The 19,279-nt window shown below is 43.5% G+C and overlaps 1 protein-coding gene across 4 annotated transcripts; it reads right to left on the bottom strand.

The window, feature by feature from the left end:
- Positions 1-2,816: 2,816 nt before the first annotated feature.
- DYRK2 (dual specificity tyrosine phosphorylation regulated kinase 2) lies at positions 2,817-16,746 on the bottom strand. 4 transcript variants are annotated; one of them, XM_031000981.3, is made up of 3 exons: positions 16,309-16,746; positions 15,546-15,694; positions 2,817-8,370 (listed from the first exon to the last, which is right to left on the bottom strand). In XM_031000981.3, the coding sequence occupies exons 1-3, from the start codon at positions 16,355-16,357 to the stop codon at positions 6,763-6,765; spliced, it is 1,806 nt and encodes a 601-aa protein (XP_030856841.2). In that variant the 5' UTR covers positions 16,358-16,746; the 3' UTR covers positions 2,817-6,762. The 4 variants fall into 4 exon arrangements, with proteins under 4 accessions (XP_030856841.2, XP_063550203.1, XP_063550204.1 ...); XM_063694133.1 differs by lacking the exon at positions 16,309-16,746 and adding an exon at positions 15,815-16,281; XM_063694134.1 differs by lacking the exon at positions 15,546-15,694 and having other exon boundaries at positions 16,309-16,443.
- Positions 16,747-19,279: the final 2,533 nt, after the last annotated feature.

Below are 19,279 nucleotides of genomic sequence, written 5' to 3'. Positions count from 1 at the left end.
AGTTTTACAGACAAGGGAAATTAAGTAGGGTATTCCTCTTCAGATAAAAAGATGACAAATTCGCCCAAATTTACTCATACATTTATTTGCTGCTGGTCCACATAAATTGCTTATAATTAGTTACATTTCTCCCAGAACAATTGAAAACAATTCAGTAAGCTTTACTTAAATGATTTGGGGCTTTTCATGGGCTTCTGCTTTGCAAATAGCATACTTCATTTTTACAAATGAAGAAATAGCCTTAATATATAAAACTCCTCAAACTTAGGAGGGGAGATAAATTGGGATAAAAAGCAAGGAAAGACACAATATTTTAGTTTGTAAAATTGGTTTATTTACAAATTGGTATTTTAAAATTGTATTTGAAATTTTTATTTTTATGTATTTCCCTGGCAGGCATTCTATATTTTCTTAAATATGGAGGCAAAGGATAGGAAACCTGAGTAAATTTAAGAGATTTACCTGCTGCTACAGTCAGTAAAATTTAACTTTTAATCCCTGAGAATCAGTAAAGTGTCAAAAATAGTATTTTCATACTTTCAAATGTAAAAAAAAATTTAAGAACACAGAAAATAAAGAATGAAGCTACTATAATTAGCCTCTCCACAAATAACAATGAGAAGTCACTCTCTTACAAATTAACTGAGGGTGTGTGCACATGCATTAAGTTATTAGGTGCACTTAGACACTACGATGCTCTAGTCCTCAACTTTTTAGTTTGTCCCATTTGAAAAATATTCCTGGAAACTGATATGTAACTTAAATAATAGAAATGCCCATTGCTAGCTCAACTTCCCCCCCTTTCTAAACTTTTGTGTTTTATGTATTATGGATTTTCCCTTACTGTCCAAGACCAAAATTACCTGATTACAACCTAAGCCTCAAACTGCAATGTTTTTGTAGTCACTTTGGAGCAAGTCACTTCAGTTTCCTCAAGTATCAAATGAGGATAATTATAGCTCATAGGGATGTATAAGGATAAACTGATGTTCATCCAACACCATGAAATCTCTAAGGAGCTTTCTATGTAAGGGGTAATGCTCTTCTGGAACATGTGATACAATCATAATATATTCTTGCTGCTCCTTAACGACAGATGACTTAATACTCCTAAAATGTCAGCTTTCTTCAGAAGAGTTAATATTAACTCATTAGTTTCCTCATTAAGCTTCCTTGAGACACATGGGAATGGCAATTATGCTCCCACCCCATATATATATGAAATGTACCGCAGATATTAAGGATATGACCATAGCAAAATAGTAAGTCAAAGTCAAACCAAATAAGGAAACAAACCAAAGACTTCGCAGTAAGATGTAATTTTCTTATGTATGTGCAACACACTGGCAGTCATTTTTCATTATGGACAGTGCTAAGTATTACTAATGACAAGCGTTTATCTGCCTAATAACCCAAAGGAAATGAAGTGTAATTCAAACTTAAGAAAAAAAAGAAAGCCACATATACCTTCCTCAAATCCCTCTTAATGCTCTTTTCAAAACATGAAGCAGTCAAATCAATTTCCCCTTCTAACAGACCAACACTAATGTCAACTAGCGACATTTTCTAGAGCTAGTTTGCAGACAACTTCGAAGTTCCAAGAATATTTATTTGTGTAACTGTTCATTCCAAAAGGGATAGGACTGTAGAGACTCAAACAGAATTGCACATTGATCAATTTTAAAAAGCGCTTTTGAAAGATCTGATAAAAGGAAAGAGAATGAGTAGGAACTATAATCTCCTGAGTCAGTCAGTCAGCCAGATCTGGACAAGAAATTTTAAATTGACATTGCCACTTTAGCACCAATTTTCAATTTTGTACATAATGCACATCTCTTAACACTTAAATTTCTAAATATATTGGATTTTGGGGTTAGTTTGCTGGTTGGGTTTTTTGCACTGGGTGTGAACTTTAAGAAGCAAGATTAGCAGTAACAAAAATCTATGGCCCAGGCTATGACGAGGCAATTGGGAACTCTTATGGCATTCCCTTGTTTAAGCATATCCCAGTATTGATGCAGGGAGCCACACTAAGTAATTCCTTGGCTGTTGGTAACAGAAGGGGAATAAATAATAATGTGAGGTAGTTCTTTCCACAAGAGGGTAATATTTGACTACACAATATCCCTGCAATGTCTGACAAATTACTAGAGCATCTGCTTGCTGTCATCTGTAAGTAAACTCTTAGCTTGGTATTAACTGAACTTGACAAATCATGAGCTAATTGCAGTTCCTAGGCCTTATTTTCTGAGCCAACCGAGGCAGGAGACACTACAACACAAAAAAATGTGAACCATAGAGACCACCAAGTACAAAAACTGCAAACTCATAAGCATTAAAAAACATTGGGTGGAACTGGTTAGAGCACATTAGAATAATTTACCAGAACTTGTGCAGAGAAAAGAATGAAGACTGGTGGGGAATAATTGACAGGTTCTGCTCCCCCAGCTTAACTATCATCGTGAAGGTTAAAATAAAAGAAGATATGAAGCTCTAGCATAATAAAGAGCACAGCAGAGGCTATATATAAAAAAGTTAACATAAAAATCTGACAGGTGAAGGAATAGAATATCCTGGGAAAAGCAAGAACTACTTACTAAAACCTTTGTTTTTCCACTTGGAATCTGCATACTTATATTGAACTAATAAAGTATTGCTATGAACAAACTAGTAGAATGAATTATTTTAACTTCTCAAGACCCTGATATAGAGCTATCCATTTTGCATTCTAAACCCTCTCCAGGCTAATTGACAAAGGATAATACCAGAAATAGATCAGGAGTTAAATTATAGTTAGAAAGGGGAGAGAAGTAAGGTAGGACATTAAAATTTTATTCTGAAATTATCTCTGGCCACAACAATAAAATTTAACAAATATTCACTAAACAGTCTTACTCCTGTCATCAGCTGTATAATACATACAGTATCATAGAACTGGCCACTAGGATTAAAATCCACTAGAACATATTTAATGTTAAGTGGCGACAGCAGCATCTCACAGAAATTTTTACATACATATATACACAGTCCACATTCAACCATTTTCACATATTTTCAGTACACACAGTTGCAGCATATTACAGTCACGTGTCTAAGCTGTTGCTCGATAAAAACCCAAGCCACTGCCTAGACATAACTGTAGCAGTTGAGCTGAGTATAATTACAATTAATTTTATGTATGTCCATAGCAGAGAGATGTACAAGCCCCTAAGAAACAAAGAGTTCACAAATACTTTTTTTAATGCTATTACAGCATTATGTTGGGCAATATTAAAACCTTTACCGAGACCAGATCAGTTTTTTTAAAAAGTCTTCTGCTTACCAGAAATATTTTTGATGAAAAAAATTACAAAAATGAATGCTCTCCTTAAAATAATTCACACTTTAGGATTCCAATATGGCCCAATGCTACTGATGCCTAAAGTGTTTTCTAACATTCTGATGGAGTCATTTAACACGACCCCAAACCACCCATTAAGTTTAAAAGTGGCTTAAGTGCCTTGCACCCAAATTGTAAAAATCCCTGGCCATCCTTACTAGAGCCAGGCACATATAAAAGGAATGCACTTTGGTTCATACCAAATGCCCTGGGATTAATCACACTATAAAATTAAATGGTTTGAGGTAAATTTTTACAAATACAGTTGATTTCTGTCTAGTGTTAGCATAACAAAAAAAAAATGTAAAAATCAGTCTGATGTTAAGATACAACAAAGACCATCTTTAACCCCTTAAACATAGGAAGTCCTTGTGTAACACTACCTGATGGTTATCTTTTTTCAGTGCCTGAAGATGAGTCATGCCTTATGGTTTCTATTAAGGCCTGTAACTAGATATTTAAGACAGATGTATCTTTGCAGAGATGGGTTCCATTCTTACTGACTAGAATTCGAAGAGTTAAAGAGGCCAAAAAATGCATGCCCTACAACATGGCATTCAGAACAAAAGGCACATTGTTAACACTAAGGGCACAATTTCTCCTCTACCGTTAATCTACAGTGTCTTGCACCACTCTGTTGTTCCACTGCTGTAGCAATATATTTAAGTGGTAATGAACACGCTGGTGGTGCAAGAAACAGAGCCAAATGAGACTGCCAAAGACAAGACAACACTGTGCTATTCCTAAATCTGAAAACAGCTCAGACATCCCCAGACAATGGTAACCTGTGAGACCAAAAACTGTTTCCAAGCCAACTCCTAATAGCCTATCAGAGCCTTCATTAATTTGTTTTAAAATCACAAAGATGCAACATTTTTCTTTTTTTGACATGACAATCAAACTAGAATTTTATTAAAGCAGCTCTATCACTAAATGCTGAAATGTGGCAGCTCTTGTGAATAAAAAAATTTCACTGTATTTGGAGGGAAAAAAAAAAAGCCCTACAGTGCTGCACATTATTATAGTTTGGTATAAAAGTTTCCGGTTTCCATTTATAAATAAAGATAGTCTCAAATTCATTGCTGGCATCTTAAGAACCAGTTTTGTGCGGTGGAGGAAAGACAAGCAGTATTAGTCCATTTATAAATTTTCACATGTATCATCATTTTATAGGGAAATTAATAACGGCAGGCTCAGGTTTGTATATTTAAATGTAAATGTGAAGATAACTGGAAATGGAAGAGGAGCATTAGAAGAGGAAAACAGCATTATATGTTTTTATTGATTTAATGACCTAAAGAAGCTAACCATCATTAAGAGGCTGGTGGTCTTACAAAGCCACCAAACCAAGTCTTATACTTCTCATGTCTTTAAGCCAAAATCTAATATACAGATCTTTAAATTCTATAAGCCATTGATTGGGAGTATTGTCACATGAGCATTATTTAAAATGTAACTTACTAACATATTATTGCACTTCCACAGATTACACAGAAATGTGTATAATATGCTAAAAAATTTGACTAAGGGAAAAGAAGCTATAATTTCTAAACACAGACAGAAGTACAAATTAATTTATCAGTGACACCTTAAATAGTAAAGCAAATATCACTATTTTAATAAGCTAACCTTATTACTGGTTTTTTGGCAAATATCTGAAATATTTCCTGAGCATTTTTTTCCACCATCAACCAACGAAGCCTAAATTAAAGTGTTTTTTTCAAACCTTTTTTTTTTCTTAAGATAAACTGTAGGATTATTATTAAAGAACTTAACCGGAAACTTTCTTGGCCTCACTGGGGACCATGCTTTTAAGTACTTGTAAATAAATTTACAGGTAATACAATAATCTCTGTGCATATATAAGCTTACTTATCCTAATCTGTACTACCCAAAACCTATTGTCCAAACAGGCAGAAATCTTTCTATATTAAATTGCACATACTAAAAAATTTTTTTCACGTGCCTTGAAATTGATATAGATCATTGCTCATACATTAGTGATAAAATACTGAAATTTTCACTGTGAAAATAATTATTATTCAGAGAAGAAAATATTCTTTTACCAAACTCTCAGTTACTTTGCCAGATAAAGTGTCATTCCCACAAAAACAATCAGTGCAATCCAAAAGAAAGTAAAATAAAATAGAGGAATGCTATCTCTGGGGTTCTTCTAATGATACGAAGAATAAGTCAAACCATTTAACTTGAGGTTGAACTTTTCCTCCTCTAAACGTGTTGTTAACATTGGCCTTACTGAACAGCCAAAGTGACTTCTGTTCGTCCAGAGGATTTTCAACCCTCTTTCTTTTTAAAGAAAGAGTTGATAGTTTCCCAGGCTGAGAGAACCTTACAGTGGCACCTGAAAAGTGTGAACTCACTCTAATCTGCTAAATCTTCTTTGGAACTATGGAAATCCCCACCTTAAGTAGCTAGGCTGCTGTTCTTTTTTTAATTGGAATATGAAACAATGGTCATAATCACAGCTGAAATGTCTCTTTTCTGTATTAACAGTCTGGGATACACAGTTGAAGGAAGAAGACAAACTAAATGCAAGCAACAGACGTGTGGTATTAAAAGAGGAACAGAGAAGAAAAGCAGAGAAAAGGGAGGAACAGTTCATGGAATACAATTCTAAATTTAGGTGCAAAAGCAACTCTGTAATATGAAGCTTCTTTACAAAACAGCTCACCGATCATACTAGAAAATTTGGAGGAACACACACGTTTCCATTTCCATTTATCCACTAAAAGCTGCTTTGCCGGCTTTTAGAATGTCAGAATGCTAACTGGGCAGTTTAAACCTTGGGGATCTTATTTTGTATTTGTTTGAGCACTAGAGGAAAATCTCTAAGGTACAGTTTTTCTTAGAATGTCACTTTCATTCTGACCGTTCTCCTCCCACTACCCCCAACACCCAGGTTAATTTATGAAAAACGGAAGCAGGACATGCTACACCTGTGCATGGACCTGGAGCATGGAGGGAAAAGGAGGGCCTTAAGGGGCTGTCACCCTGGGGAGGATATAACATGAACCATAAAAACATAGTGAATGTCTTTGACACCAATCTGTAAATGCGTGGCAGTCATGAAGTAATCAGTGGCCTGCCACTGATGTTATTATTCTGCCACACTAAATACAGTAAGGCTCATTGTACTTTTAGAACACAAAAAGTTTCTGAAAGTATAAAAACTTAAAGCATTGTCCTCATGTATTTTATAAAAACAAAATGAACAACTTTCTTACATTAAAATTAAGTGCTGAAAAGATACAAATGAGTAGAGTTATTGAGCAAATAAAAACAGGTCTGAGCTACTCCTTTTCAACCCAGTAAGGCTCAGCAATGTCGTATCTTTCAGGTTACCAGCATCAGGGGACGTGAGCTCAGCTAACAAGTTTTGGCAACACTGTCCTCTGCTGAATATTCCCATTGGCATCTGTCATCTGCACCAAATTAGTCCTCAGTTTGGAAGCTGAGCTGGAAGGTGGAGGTAACTTGGATATAGATGTGATAGCACCGGTGCTCTCAGTTATCCTTTTCACTGACGTTTTCTCCCCGGTTGGAGGCTTTGGCAACCGCCTCCTCAGCCAGGGGTGCCGCAAAGCCTGGCCTGGGGTCATGCGCACTGCAGGATCCCACTCTAAACACTGTTTTAAGAAGTCAAGGAAAAGGGGATCATCACACCCCTTCAGCGCGTTCCCCCACTCTCTACTCTCCGGTGGGCCCCTCAGTTTCCCCCTCCGGGAACGGCCTCCATTGAGGACCACAGAGCCATCTGAGAGAGTCGTGACAGTGCAGTAACGGGGATAACCCTTGGAGCTCACAAAATTTTTGGCTCGTTTGGATGCATCCAGCAGTTTCTGTGAGGGCATGCCCAACAGTTCAATCATACAGGCCAGCTGGTCCCCTTCATCTTCCCCAGGCAAGAGGGGGTAACCTGTCAGGAGCTCTGCTAAAATGCAGCCCAGGCTCCACATATCAATGGGCATGCCATACCTGGCCCCAAGGATCACTTCTGGAGCCCGGTAAAAACGCGACTGGATGTACGTGTAGACACGCTGATGCTCGTAACAACTGGAGCCAAAATCAATTACTTTAATACCGCTTCTACCCTGCTGCTTTAACAAAATGTTCTCGGGCTTAAGGTCACAGTGAATTATTCTGTTTTTGTGCAAAGCATCCAAGCACTGCAGAATCGAGTGGGCAAACTTGCGAACCAAAGGCAGACTGAAGCCCTGGAATTTATTCTTCTTGATGAGCTCATAGAGGTTCATGCTCAGCAGCTCAAACGTCATGCAGATGTGGTTGCGGAAGGTGAAATTCTCCAGCATATGGATGACATTCATTGTGTTATCCTTGTCCTGCTTCCGCAGGTGTTCCAGGATTCGGATCTCCTCCGCTGCTTGCCGGTGGAAGCGCTTCTCATTCCGCACCATCTTCAGGGCCACGTGCTGGTGGACTTTGTGATCATAGGCCTTGACCACCTGCCCAAAGCTTCCCTTCCCAATGACCTTGAGGACCTCATACCTGTAAGCCACGTGATCATGGGGCACCTGCACATATGATCCCTGGTCATCATCATAGCCACCATTGTTGGGCCCACCTGTCATGCCCTGGCGCTTCTTAGCATTTAGACCCAAGAAATATATTTCAGGGTAGCTGAAAATCTCATGGTGTTCGAAGGCTGTGAGTTTTTGCATGTATTGCTTCATTGCTTGTTCAGGTGTCATGGGGGTGGCTTTCACCTTCCCCATGCCTTCCATGGACTTTAGAGAGGTGGAGCTCCCCTGCCGTCTATGAATGCTGTCCAGCTGCCGCTCTGGTACCACTGGCAAGCCCGTTTTGCCCACTGTTGTAAGCCCATTTGGTTGTGTCGTGAGCACGGTCCGCTTGTTACTGTTATCCTCAAACAACTGTTGAACCTGGATCTGTCCGTGAGCGTGGCTGCCGACATGCAGGTGATCATTCATTGTGTGCTTACTGCCGCCAATCTGGAATTCAGACAGGAAATATAAATACAAAAGAAGTGGTGTCTGTTCAAATGGTGTATAAGTAACCCCCAACAACAACACCCCCCCAACCTCACATTTACAAAATCCCATTTGGTTTGAGTAAAAGCCACAAAACATGTGATCCTGAAAAATGGACCTCATAAATGCCATGCCTAACAGACAAGATGGTTTGCTGTACATATTCAGGGTTCCCCACGGAGACAGAGACCTTAACTTTATCATTCTATATCTAACACTTAGTATAGGGCCTGGCACATCATAGGTGTTCCACTCAATCCACATTTGATACAAAAATGAAACAGGATACAGAAAAAAACATGCACACATAAGACTCTATGTTGGCTCCTCCACCCCCAGATCACAGCACCTTTCATATTTCATCTAGTAGTTTATTAACATGAAGACAGGGACCATGTCTGTCTTGTTCACTACTCTTTCCCTAATACCTAGAGCTCTATCCTGAAAACACTTCATCACCAGTATTTCCCCTTTCCTTGAAAATCTGATGAAACCTAAGTGCACACATGATCCAGTGACAAAAACAAAAACCCTGTGTTTTTAGACTTGAAAGATTCCCATGTAGATGTGTACCATAGTATCTTATGAACCCCTGACCTATTTTTAAAAGTTTCCAGGCTTTACAAACTGTAATAACCATTTAAGGCATTCAGCCCAACAAACCAAGCAACGACCACACTGTTTGGCCTTCCTCCGGAGGGGTCAGTGGCTCAGCTCTCTGAAGATATCCATTTCTACGAGCTGCTGGGATACTCAGATTTCCAAATAGGAATCCAAAGAAGCAACCGCTGTTTCAGGTATGCATGCCATCCCTGAACATTCCTGTCTAAATCCTATCAATGGTGTGAACCAAGGGACCCCAGCCCTCTACTGAGAATCTTCTTGGGATTTCCTTTAAGCATTATGGCTGCTGAGAGGTAAGGGGTAGGAGAGGACTGGCAGCCAGGGTCCTCTCCCAGTTAGGAATTCCTGCCTTGGACAACCCCTAGTCTTAAAGCAGCCTGGTAGGTGATTTTTGTATGAAATCTTACACCACCTTGTCATCACAATCCACCTCATTCAGTCAACTGGTATTAACAGAAGGCTGGCTGCCAAAGTGACAGAGTCCCTGCCCTCCAGGAACTTACAATTAACTAGATGAAGTCCACTGCCATCAGTATACTATCCCCTTTTAAATCCTACCTTTGGGGCTTTACATACTACTGAAAGAGCAGAAGGGCTCTGTATATGTAACACAGTAATTCAAAACATGATTTGGGAACACCTGGATTACAAAATGAAATTCCAACTCCTTCTTACTAGCAGACCAAGACGTTCACATTTTCTTTATTGGATACATAATATGCACAATGACTATGTGGAGTGTGAGCTTCCTCTCTGCCCACTTCTAACTAAAACAAAACAGAAGACAATACTTGGGGCCTGTCTGACTGTGACTTCATAGGCTCAGGGATATCATTTCTTAGACTTATAACTGAGCTTTTTTATCACACTCATAGATGATACTCCATGCTAGGTGACCTTATATTCAATAAGAGTAGCCAGAAAGGTTATTTTACCCTTGTTCTATGCCAAAAGCAAGGCAGTCCATAAAAATGAATCAGGCAAGTCTTGGGCATACATAAAAGAGGTACAGGCTTGTCCAATGCTTTTCTTCCCCAGCCTCGCTCTCTGCACCCTCTCCTGTCCACTGTGGTCTTTCAAACACTAGAGAATAAAGGGGCCTGAATCAAAATATCTCTCTCCTATAGAACCATTTTCTTCAGAGTGGAGTGGTGATATTTCAGCAGAAAAATCCACATTACCTGTATACATGCTATAAAAAGCATAAAGCTCTTCATTAGGACAAAATTAACCTTGGGGCTTTAGAGATTTCTAAAAACACAGCAAAGTAAAACCAAGCCTCAGAAATCTACTTCAAGCAATTTTTGTGTTTCGCATAATTTAATACATGATCACAAATGTTTTAGTAACTAAAACTAACAAGACTGACAAGAAACGACCATCTTCTATATCTCCAACTGCCTTCTCTTGGTCTCCTTTGCAGCATCAACTACTACCTAACCTTAGGTGGATTCAAGAGTTCCCCAGGGTTCAAGTCTTGATTCTCTTGGCTTCTTACTCCCATAACCCCCTGCAACTGATCCTGAACACAGCCAGGGCTTCAGCAACTGCCCATGGCCTGATGTCTGCGCATTTGTTCCCTGAGCTCAGACCTGCCAAGGTGCTATCTCCTGAGTGGAAGACACACATATCCAACTATCGATCAGCTCCCTCTCCCATAATCGATCAGCTCCCTCTCCCATAAGCAACTCAAACTTAACTCATGATTTTTCTAACAAACCAGTTTCCCACTTCCATAATCCTCCATTTTTGATAAAAAGAAGGCTTCCCCTCCATGTGTCACTCAGGCTATCCACCTGCGAATGAATCCTCAGCACTGTGTGCCTGGAAAATCTCAACACCTCCCTCACCTTCCCAAGTCACCAAGAAGATGCATCATTACTATCCCAGGCCCTTTCCATCAACACTGCCTCATCTCACTCTCCTGATGTCTTTCACTGGGACAACTGAGGCGGCATCGTAACATGCCCCCTTGCTTCTAAGTCTAGAATTCCTCAAATCTCTTCTCCATAGTGCTTCTAGAGTCTCATTTAAAAGTCTCAACCTGAGACCACTCTTGCTTTTGCCCAAGGCCTGTGGCTGTAACCTATTTCCATAGCTAATGCAAGAACTTACCAGTAAGAACACAAGGCTCTAAAATGTAGAGGCTAAATGATCGGAGTCCTTCCATTCTCATCAACTACTGTCACTCTTCTCTCCAAGAGAACAAAGCTAGAAAGCCCAGGACCCAAAAAACGCCACACACTTTTACACTCCTCTGCTTTTAGTGAGGTCAGGTTTCATAATGGTAGATTTTCAGTTAGACACACATTAAATGATCCAGCTCCACCATTTACTAAATGTGTGACCCAGGGCAACTTATTTAATCTCTGTTAACCTCAGTGCCCTTGTCTGCAAAAAGAAGGTAACAAAGTTACCTCATTAGGGCTATTAGGGGGATTAAATAAGGTAATATGTGTAAAGTGCTTAGTAGTCAGTCAATGAGAGCATTATTATTGTCCTTTCCAGATATTTCTTGGAATCTTCTTTCTCATACCTAGGTGATTCACCCTTTTACTTATTTCTCTTTACTGCAATTGTTTTAACATCAGATGTACTCATCTGGCTGTGAGCAATTCCAGGGCTGGGTCCCCTCTTATGTTTCCAAGTCCTCATTAACATAAACCCAGACATATAGTAAGCCCTCAATAAATATCTTTGGGATGGAGGAACACATGCCAATAGATCCTCCTTGTTAACTCTTGCCTCTCTTGGAGTTGTTCCTGAGAACTACATTGTGTACCTTCATAAGGAAACATGAAGTCAAGGCCCAGGGAATTGAGAAACGTCCCTGGTGACCTAAGTCACAAGACGTTAGGCTTGCAGTGGATCCGCACAGACTTGGAGGCCAAGGACCTCCCAGCATAAAGTACCTGTAGCAGACACATCAATCAAACCATGTATAAAACACTTGCAACAAACACATCAACCAAACACCTAAAAGCAACGCATGCAATCTTAAAAGCTTTCCAGATGTTAGAGATTAATCTGAGAAGCTCTAGCAAAAGAAGACTTTGAATCTCAAACATTGCAGGACTCTAAAATCACAATCAAGCTCAAAAGCACAATTAACTGACATAAAAAATGGGGCAGAGAGCAGGGTGGGGGTGCTGAGGGACTAGAAATGCCAGAACGTTTCCAGAATACATATGTCAAGACTACATCATAAACTTAAAGACACTAAAAACCTCTCCCTTCAGCTCAGCCTCTTGAAGTCTGAGATCATGGCTTATTCCGATATGCCAATGTATAGCACAGTGTGTGTCACATTTAAAAAATACATACTGAGGCCGGGCGCAGGGGCTCACTCCTGTAATCCCAGCATTTTGGGAGGCTGAGGCAGGTGGATCACTTGAGGTCTGGAGTTCATAACCAACCTGGCCAACATGGTGAAACCCCATCTCTACTAAAAATACAAAAATTAGCCAGGCATGGTGGCGGGCGCCTGTAATCCCAGCTACTTGGGTGGCTAAGGCAAGAGAATCGCTTGAACCCCAGAGGCGGAGGTTGCAGTGAGCCGAGATGGAGCCACTGCACTCCAGCCTGGGCAACAGAGTGAGACTCTGTCTCAAAAAAACAAAACAAAACAAAACAAAAAATAAAAACATAATGAATACAATTGTTAAAATAGCTACAATTTATGGGTTCGAATCGAGAGACCTGCAAAGGCTTCTTTCATCATCAAGTACTTTGGTATTAAATATTATATAAAAACAATAGTCTAACCAGTTTGGTAGTTTTCATTTCTTCCAATAAGAAAATGGCAAACAGCAGATATTTCACTGTGATAATAGTCTTGGGCGTTTAAAAACTTTTCTGAAGTCATCTTAGAAATGCTGTATAGTATTATGGTAATAGAATTGAGTCCAAAAAGACTGGAATTTTAGCTCCTCCTCAAACATTCTGACAGTCTGTGTGGCCCTGTCAGAAAGAAAAATGTCTACTTTTTCTTCTTCAAAATACTGCCATTTTTTTAAATGTGTATTTCAATTTGAATTATTTTATAAAGGTAAAACTAATAACTGGAGAGTGTTTTACATAGTAAAACAGTTACAAAAGTTATACATATTTTAATATTTTTGAATTTAAAAATACTTCTATTAATAACTACCAATTAACATTAATAGAAAAATAATAGGAAGTAAGACAGTGATTGGGCACACTTCTCTCTCTCACACAAACAGAAATAACTAAAGTGTAAAACAACTTCTACATGGAGATATAAAACAAAAGGGCAATGGTCTAGATAAATTCCAAAGTTTATAATCTTTATAATCATATATTTAACCTGCCTACTATATCACCTGCAAGAGAAAATGCGGGCAAGCTCCTATGACAAGATCATTTTTATCTCCTTAATGCCCTCCCGCCCCCCATTCATTCTAGAAGTTCTTCCTAGGTGTAATTACTCTGGAAATAATAACTAAAAATTTATAAAAATCTGACAGACATATGGGAATATGGATCTACAACGGTTCTTGCATTTATAATGAGGCTAGTACAATTTCCTAGAATTAGCAGTCTCCATCAGTATATTAAAACTAGATGCAGGAAGATGTAGGCTTTCACTCTGGCCTTGATATGAACTGGCTGGGGAATCTTGATGAAACCAGTTACCTTGTCTGAGTCTGTTTCCTCATCTATAAATTGAAAGAATAGAACCAGATAAACTCTGTGGTCCTTGTAACCTTTCCTGTACTATGAAATCTGCGATGTTATAGAAATAAAATCAAAACTACACCACCATCGAAACCCAAATTCACACCTTCAAAGTCAAGCGTCTAATAATTAACAGCATACCGAAATTTACACACACGTTAAAAACAAGTAAATCTGGCATATGCCACAGCAAAATACAGGCCTCCATTATGAGGAGTACTGAGAAGCATATTCGCATCCTTCCTTTTCTGGTGCACCACAGGCTCTCCCTCCAGTGGAGACTTGTCGTTTCATCTACTTTCATTACATGCATTTCAATTGCAAAGAGGCTCTGATCAAGCAAAGCCCATCCTTACAAAATTGGAATCCACATGCAAACCAAATAGCTCTTTTCCCAGCTCACACCATGTCATGTGATTACATCAACACATAGAAAAAAACTAGGTATTATATTTTCCAAATTGTCAGATGATCCCAAACAAAAAAATCCAAACCCCTAAAATCAATGGCAGTCCCTTAAATATCACTGTGACAAGAACACTTAACAGTAATATACAGAATCATCCATCCTACTATACCATCCACAGTCCAACACAGTTTAGTTAACTTCTGTGCAATGAATTCCCAGCCCCTGGGACCAGATGTGTCAGGATAGAGAGACAGACAGAGGGAGGGGGAAGATAGTAACAGCAACAAAACATTTTCCTACAAAACTTGCACACATCTCTCGAAGTCTAACAGGTGCAACTACAGTCTAGACATCCCCTCACAGTTGTCTGACAAACAAGTTTCCCCATATGTCCCCAGAGCTACTCCCCTGTAGACCGGAGATGGCCTTTTCTTCAAGAACTCAACTTTCACTTGGCAAATAAAACCAATCCCTAGCAAGCATCCCTCACACAGAACCATCTTAAGCTGTTCCTGTGGAAAATCCAATTGGGAAAAAAAGACCTCCAAACCATCACCTCCTCCAAGTGCAGACCTCCTCCAGGCTGGCCATCACCATCCAAGGGTGATCCCTGGGAGCTGAGAAAAGGTACATGCTTTAGTAGAATCCAGCTTGCCAGTCTCCGCAGCCACCAGCAACCAGTCCCACGCTGGCCTCTCCCCTCCCAGAGACCACAGCACCTGTTAGGTGCTTTTTCTTTCCCACCTCCAAAGCAACGCTTGCCCTTTCCTTTTGAATAATGTCCAACTGCAGAATCCTACAGGGGTGGCTTGTTTTGACTGCTGCGGCGGCCCTTATTTTTGTTAATGTTAATTACAATTTCTGCTGTGCTCAAACCTGTAGCACTCATAAAACATGCTTACACACGCGGGGGACAATTGGCGATGCTCCCTGCTGGTTGGAGCCAGGCCTGGGAGGCTCTTTGGGGGATCGATTTTCCGGGCAGGCCGGTCTGGCTGTCCCCTAACACATATCTGTTTCTATAAATACCCACTACCCACGGGGAGGTGGGGGAAGGACAGAGATGTTTACCGGGTCAGGGAAGGGAACTCTGGGATGCAAGGACGAAAAATGAGGAAAGAAGGAAAGCAGCAAGGAGGAAGTTCCCAGGAAGAGGAGGTCATGGGTGGGCGAGCTCCGGAGGGGAAGTAAGGGGCCCACGCCACGAATCTTCCTTTGTGGCTGCAGCTTTGGGCTCGCCCAACTTAACCAGGGCGGCGTCGACGAGAGGCCATCGGCCCGAGGCGTGAGGCTGCTTGTATCTCGACCCCTCTTCTCCCGGCGTCAGACCCCTCCAAGTCCGGGTGCTTCGGCCTGGGGCCCCTCCCGCCCCCACCGCCCGGGCCGCCCGCGGGCTGGGTCTCACCGTGTGGGTTGCGGCGGCAGCGTTGCTGGCCCGGAGAGGCGGCAGGGCGATGGGGGAGGGCGGGCCGGTCCCCACTCCGCTCCGGGTGGCCCCTGCACCGAGCCCCGGGGAAGCCTGAAGCTGACGAACGGCGCTGTCCCCACCTCGGCCTGGAAGCCACGTGCGGGAGGAGACAAAAGAGGGTCAGGGGGGAGAAAGTCACCCAGACCCCCCCTCCAACCCCGCTGGGCAGCGACAACCCTCTTCCAGAGAAAGACGGAGGAAGAGACCGGGGCAGTAAAAACGGGCGTTCGGGTCACGGCTCCCCAGCGCACATCCACGGGCGGGGCGCGGGCAGCTGCAAAGTTAAGTGGGGCCCTGGCGCGCGAGTTCGCGACCCGGCGGGGGAGCCGGGCCGCGCCGGGGCTAGGCGGCCCACGTTGCAGACGGCCAGCAGGCGGGAGGTGGGTTTGGACAGCTGAGCAGGGAGCCACGGCCACGCCAAGCCCCGGGCAGCGCAGGGCGGGGCGGCAGGCCTGGACGGTCCCCGCCCGGGCCCCCGGCAGGCAGAAGCCTCTTCGGGCGGAGGGCTCCCCGCGGAGGGGCCTTCAGGGCCGCGCACAACCCTGCATGGAGCCCGGGACGCGTCGTCCGCCCGGGGGCTCCCCCGCGCCGCGCCGCCGACTTTGTTCGAGGTCCCGCAGGCAGCGGCTGCCCGCGCCACAGGGGCTGCCCAGGGCCGGCGGGGGTCCGGGGGTGCGGCGCGGCGGCACGGCCTCCTTACCGGTGGGGTAGGCGGCGGGAGCAGCGGCCGAAGGTTTCCTGGTTAACATGGCCGCTGGAGAGGAAAATGCATTTCAGGGCTGCCGTCGCCGCCGCCGGTCCTGCTGCTACTTCTGGAGGCCGCCGCCGCCGCCTCCCGGCCGCCCCTCGCGCGGGTCCCCGGCGCCTCGTCGCCGCCTCGCGTCTGCTACAGCCAGACACACACAGTCCACTGCATCCCCTCGGCCCGGGCCCGCCGCCGCGAGCCCCCCGCTCTCCTCCTCGCCGCCGTCCTCCTCTTCTTCGGGCGGCTGCAGCACCCTCCGGCCCGTGCACATGCCTCGCCCTCCCCTGCGCGCCGCGGGCCTCCCCGTCTCCCTCACATAGGGGCGCGGGGAGCTGGAAGCGCTGCGAGGACCGAAGACCGCCTGGCTGGTGAGCCTCTCCCGGGCCCGCGCGCGCGCCCCCGCGCACTCACACACAGGCGCCGGCGCGCGGCCCCGCCCCCGCCGCCCTCCGCCGCCGCCGCAGGCCCCGCCCCCGGCTCCCCCGGCCCCGGCCACGCACACGCCACCCCCACCCAACCTCCCGCCCGGCTCCTCTCCGTCCCCCGGTTTGCGCGCAGCCGCCCCTCCGCTCCCCGGAAAACTCGGCGGCCTCCGCTCGCCCTCCTCCGCCCCCTCCGGCCATCTGCACTGCTCCCCTCGGCTCCACTCCGGCGACCTTTTCCCCTCCCCGGCCCCGCGGCGCCCCTTCTCTGCCCTACAGCTCAACCTACCGCTGCTGCCCTCCGGCCGAAAGCGCCGCAGAGACCCCTCCCCTGCCATGCGCACCCCTAAACATAAATGCATTTTCAGCTCTTCGAACTGAATGGCTGCTCACAGACCGTACTGCGTCCCCGTCCCCCCATTCTTGGTCCCAGCGACTTAGCCACTCCCCTCTCCCCAATTCATCATGTAGATAACTTAGTTGTGCGAGGGTCACCTCGGAGAGTCAAGTCCCGGGAGGGGCGGCCGCTGAGCTCGTTGACCCTGAGCAGGGGCGAAAGAGGGGGCTGCCCTCCCACCTCCACCACACACCCTCCCCGGTTTACTGACACCAAGTGACCGCTCGCCAGTCGCTAGGACAAGGGGAGGCAGAGAGGCGCGTGTGGACGGCAGCTGGGGAAGCAGTTGGCTGTGGGTTGCTAGGCAAAAATAAACATCAGAGACATCTCCTATTTCCTTACAACTCCGAGCCTTTCCCCTGCGCGGCCACTGCGAGAGACACACCTTCTTTTCAGCTCTGCGGTGAGGGAGCGACACCTCGAATTCCTCTCACCCCACCCGACATATCTCTTTCCCCCTTCCCTTCCAAGACACGTGGAGAATTTCCCTGCCTTTTTTATTCGCCATATACAACCTCTCTTTTCCTTGAAGACCAAAAAAAAATTGCTTTCCCGTCTGACATCCGCGCCTCGTCGTGCGTGGCACACGGTGCGCCTCTGTTCAAAGGTCACAGGTTTTGCCACTTCAACTGTGAGAGGAGGTGGGGTGGGAAAGCCCGACAAATCCCGGATGACGGGGCAGAGTTATGCCATGCACTTCCTTCTCGAGAGGTGCCTAGTTTCTGAAGTTCTCTTGGGGCCAGGGGTCCATTATGCTCTGCCCCGCCCGAGTATCTCTGGCTCCTGGCTGGACCTACTGTGCAGGCCCGAACTAGTGCAGACTCCAGTCGGAAGGGAGCCACCTCCTGCGGAGTTTCATCCACTCTACTGTTTGCAAATTGTCATAGCAACCTCCTACAGAGCGCACCCGCAGCTTTATACAAACGCCAAAAACTGTGTTTCAAGGTACAGTGTGACCCTCTCAGAGTCTCTGGGACTCCTAAAGAGGCCTCCAAGTTACGGACACTGGGAGAGGGAACCTGTGACAAAAAGAATTTTCCCTAGTATTACGTCCCTCCAAAAAAAACAAAACAAAACAAAACAAAACAAAAAACCCTTTCGGGGCCTTCTCCTAATAAAGTAGACCCACAGTAAAATAATCCAATAATATGCCTTTAGAGGAATCATGACCTGAACTGACCCTAGCAAGAAATATCCCCCTATGCTTGTCACTGGCGACCATCACATTTAAATCCACATGCGGAAGCACATTTAGTGTTTAGAATCGACTAAAAGAAAAGGGCTACTAAGTAGCAGAGATGACACTAGAACCGGTTTTCTGACTCCCAGTCTGATTTCACTATGACTTCCATCACACTACTTTCCTTACACTTTCAAGAAAGCTCACACCTCTTTTTTCTCCTTTCAAAACAATTATTTTCATACCATTTTCCTTTTTAAAATGAGTACTCCATACAACTGATGTTCAAATAAAAAAACGAAGCAAAAAATCAATTTTAATATAATCTGACACCCCTTTTTGCTTAAGTTATTCGTACAATACTTCAGTAGAAGCTAAATATGCCACTGTTTTCTCATGAATAAAATAAATGCTAGTTACTGGAAGCCATAGTTTACGATTTCCAAATTAGTAATATTAATTTACTCATTTAACATGAGGAAAAGGAGCACTGATTTTTTTTTTTTTTTTTTTTTTGACAAAGGATCACAATCATTAACTTTAAGAAAGAAAAAGACATTAGGGAACTTTTTGTAGTATATTGTTTTATATCATGACAAATATAATTTCAATTTTGTATATTTTTTGTGGCTTAACATAAGGAAATATTGCAGTTGACCTACCCCATAGCTATTTTGATTATAAATGGAACATCTTTGAAAATTATATTAATTTTTATTGACCTCTAAGTGACTATTAACCATTGCTTAGATTTTCCTCATTCTATTAAATATTCTATTAAATATTGACATCTCCCTGAGTGAATGTTAAATAGAAAAGCTGTACAAACACACTCCTGGGGCTTTGGGGAGAGTGAAGTGGGTAAATTTGGGGAGTTATTTCCCTCAAATTTTATTATTATAATGCATCATTATCAATTATCTCATA

This window comes from Gorilla gorilla, chromosome 10, assembly GCF_029281585.2.
Source record: "Gorilla gorilla gorilla isolate KB3781 chromosome 10, NHGRI_mGorGor1-v2.1_pri, whole genome shotgun sequence".
Classification (NCBI taxonomy): Eukaryota; Metazoa; Chordata; class Mammalia; order Primates; family Hominidae; genus Gorilla; species Gorilla gorilla.
Note: the sequence above shows the minus strand (reverse complement) of the source record. Positions and strands in the feature narration are given on the sequence as shown.

Bases quoted from the DNA above. Each gene is read 5' to 3' on its own strand.
- DYRK2 (XM_031000981.3), bottom strand. From the start codon at position 16,357: ATGTTAACCAGGAAACCTTCGGCCGCTGCTCCCGCCGCCTACCCCACC. The intron at 15,695-16,308 runs GTAAGGAGGCCG...CGTGGCTTCCAG, and splicing joins TCCCGCCGCCTACCCCACCG to GCCGAGGTGGGGACAGCGCC. The intron at 8,371-15,545 runs GTGAGACCCAGC...TCTGAATTCCAG, and splicing joins CTGCCGCCGCAACCCACACG to ATTGGCGGCAGTAAGCACAC.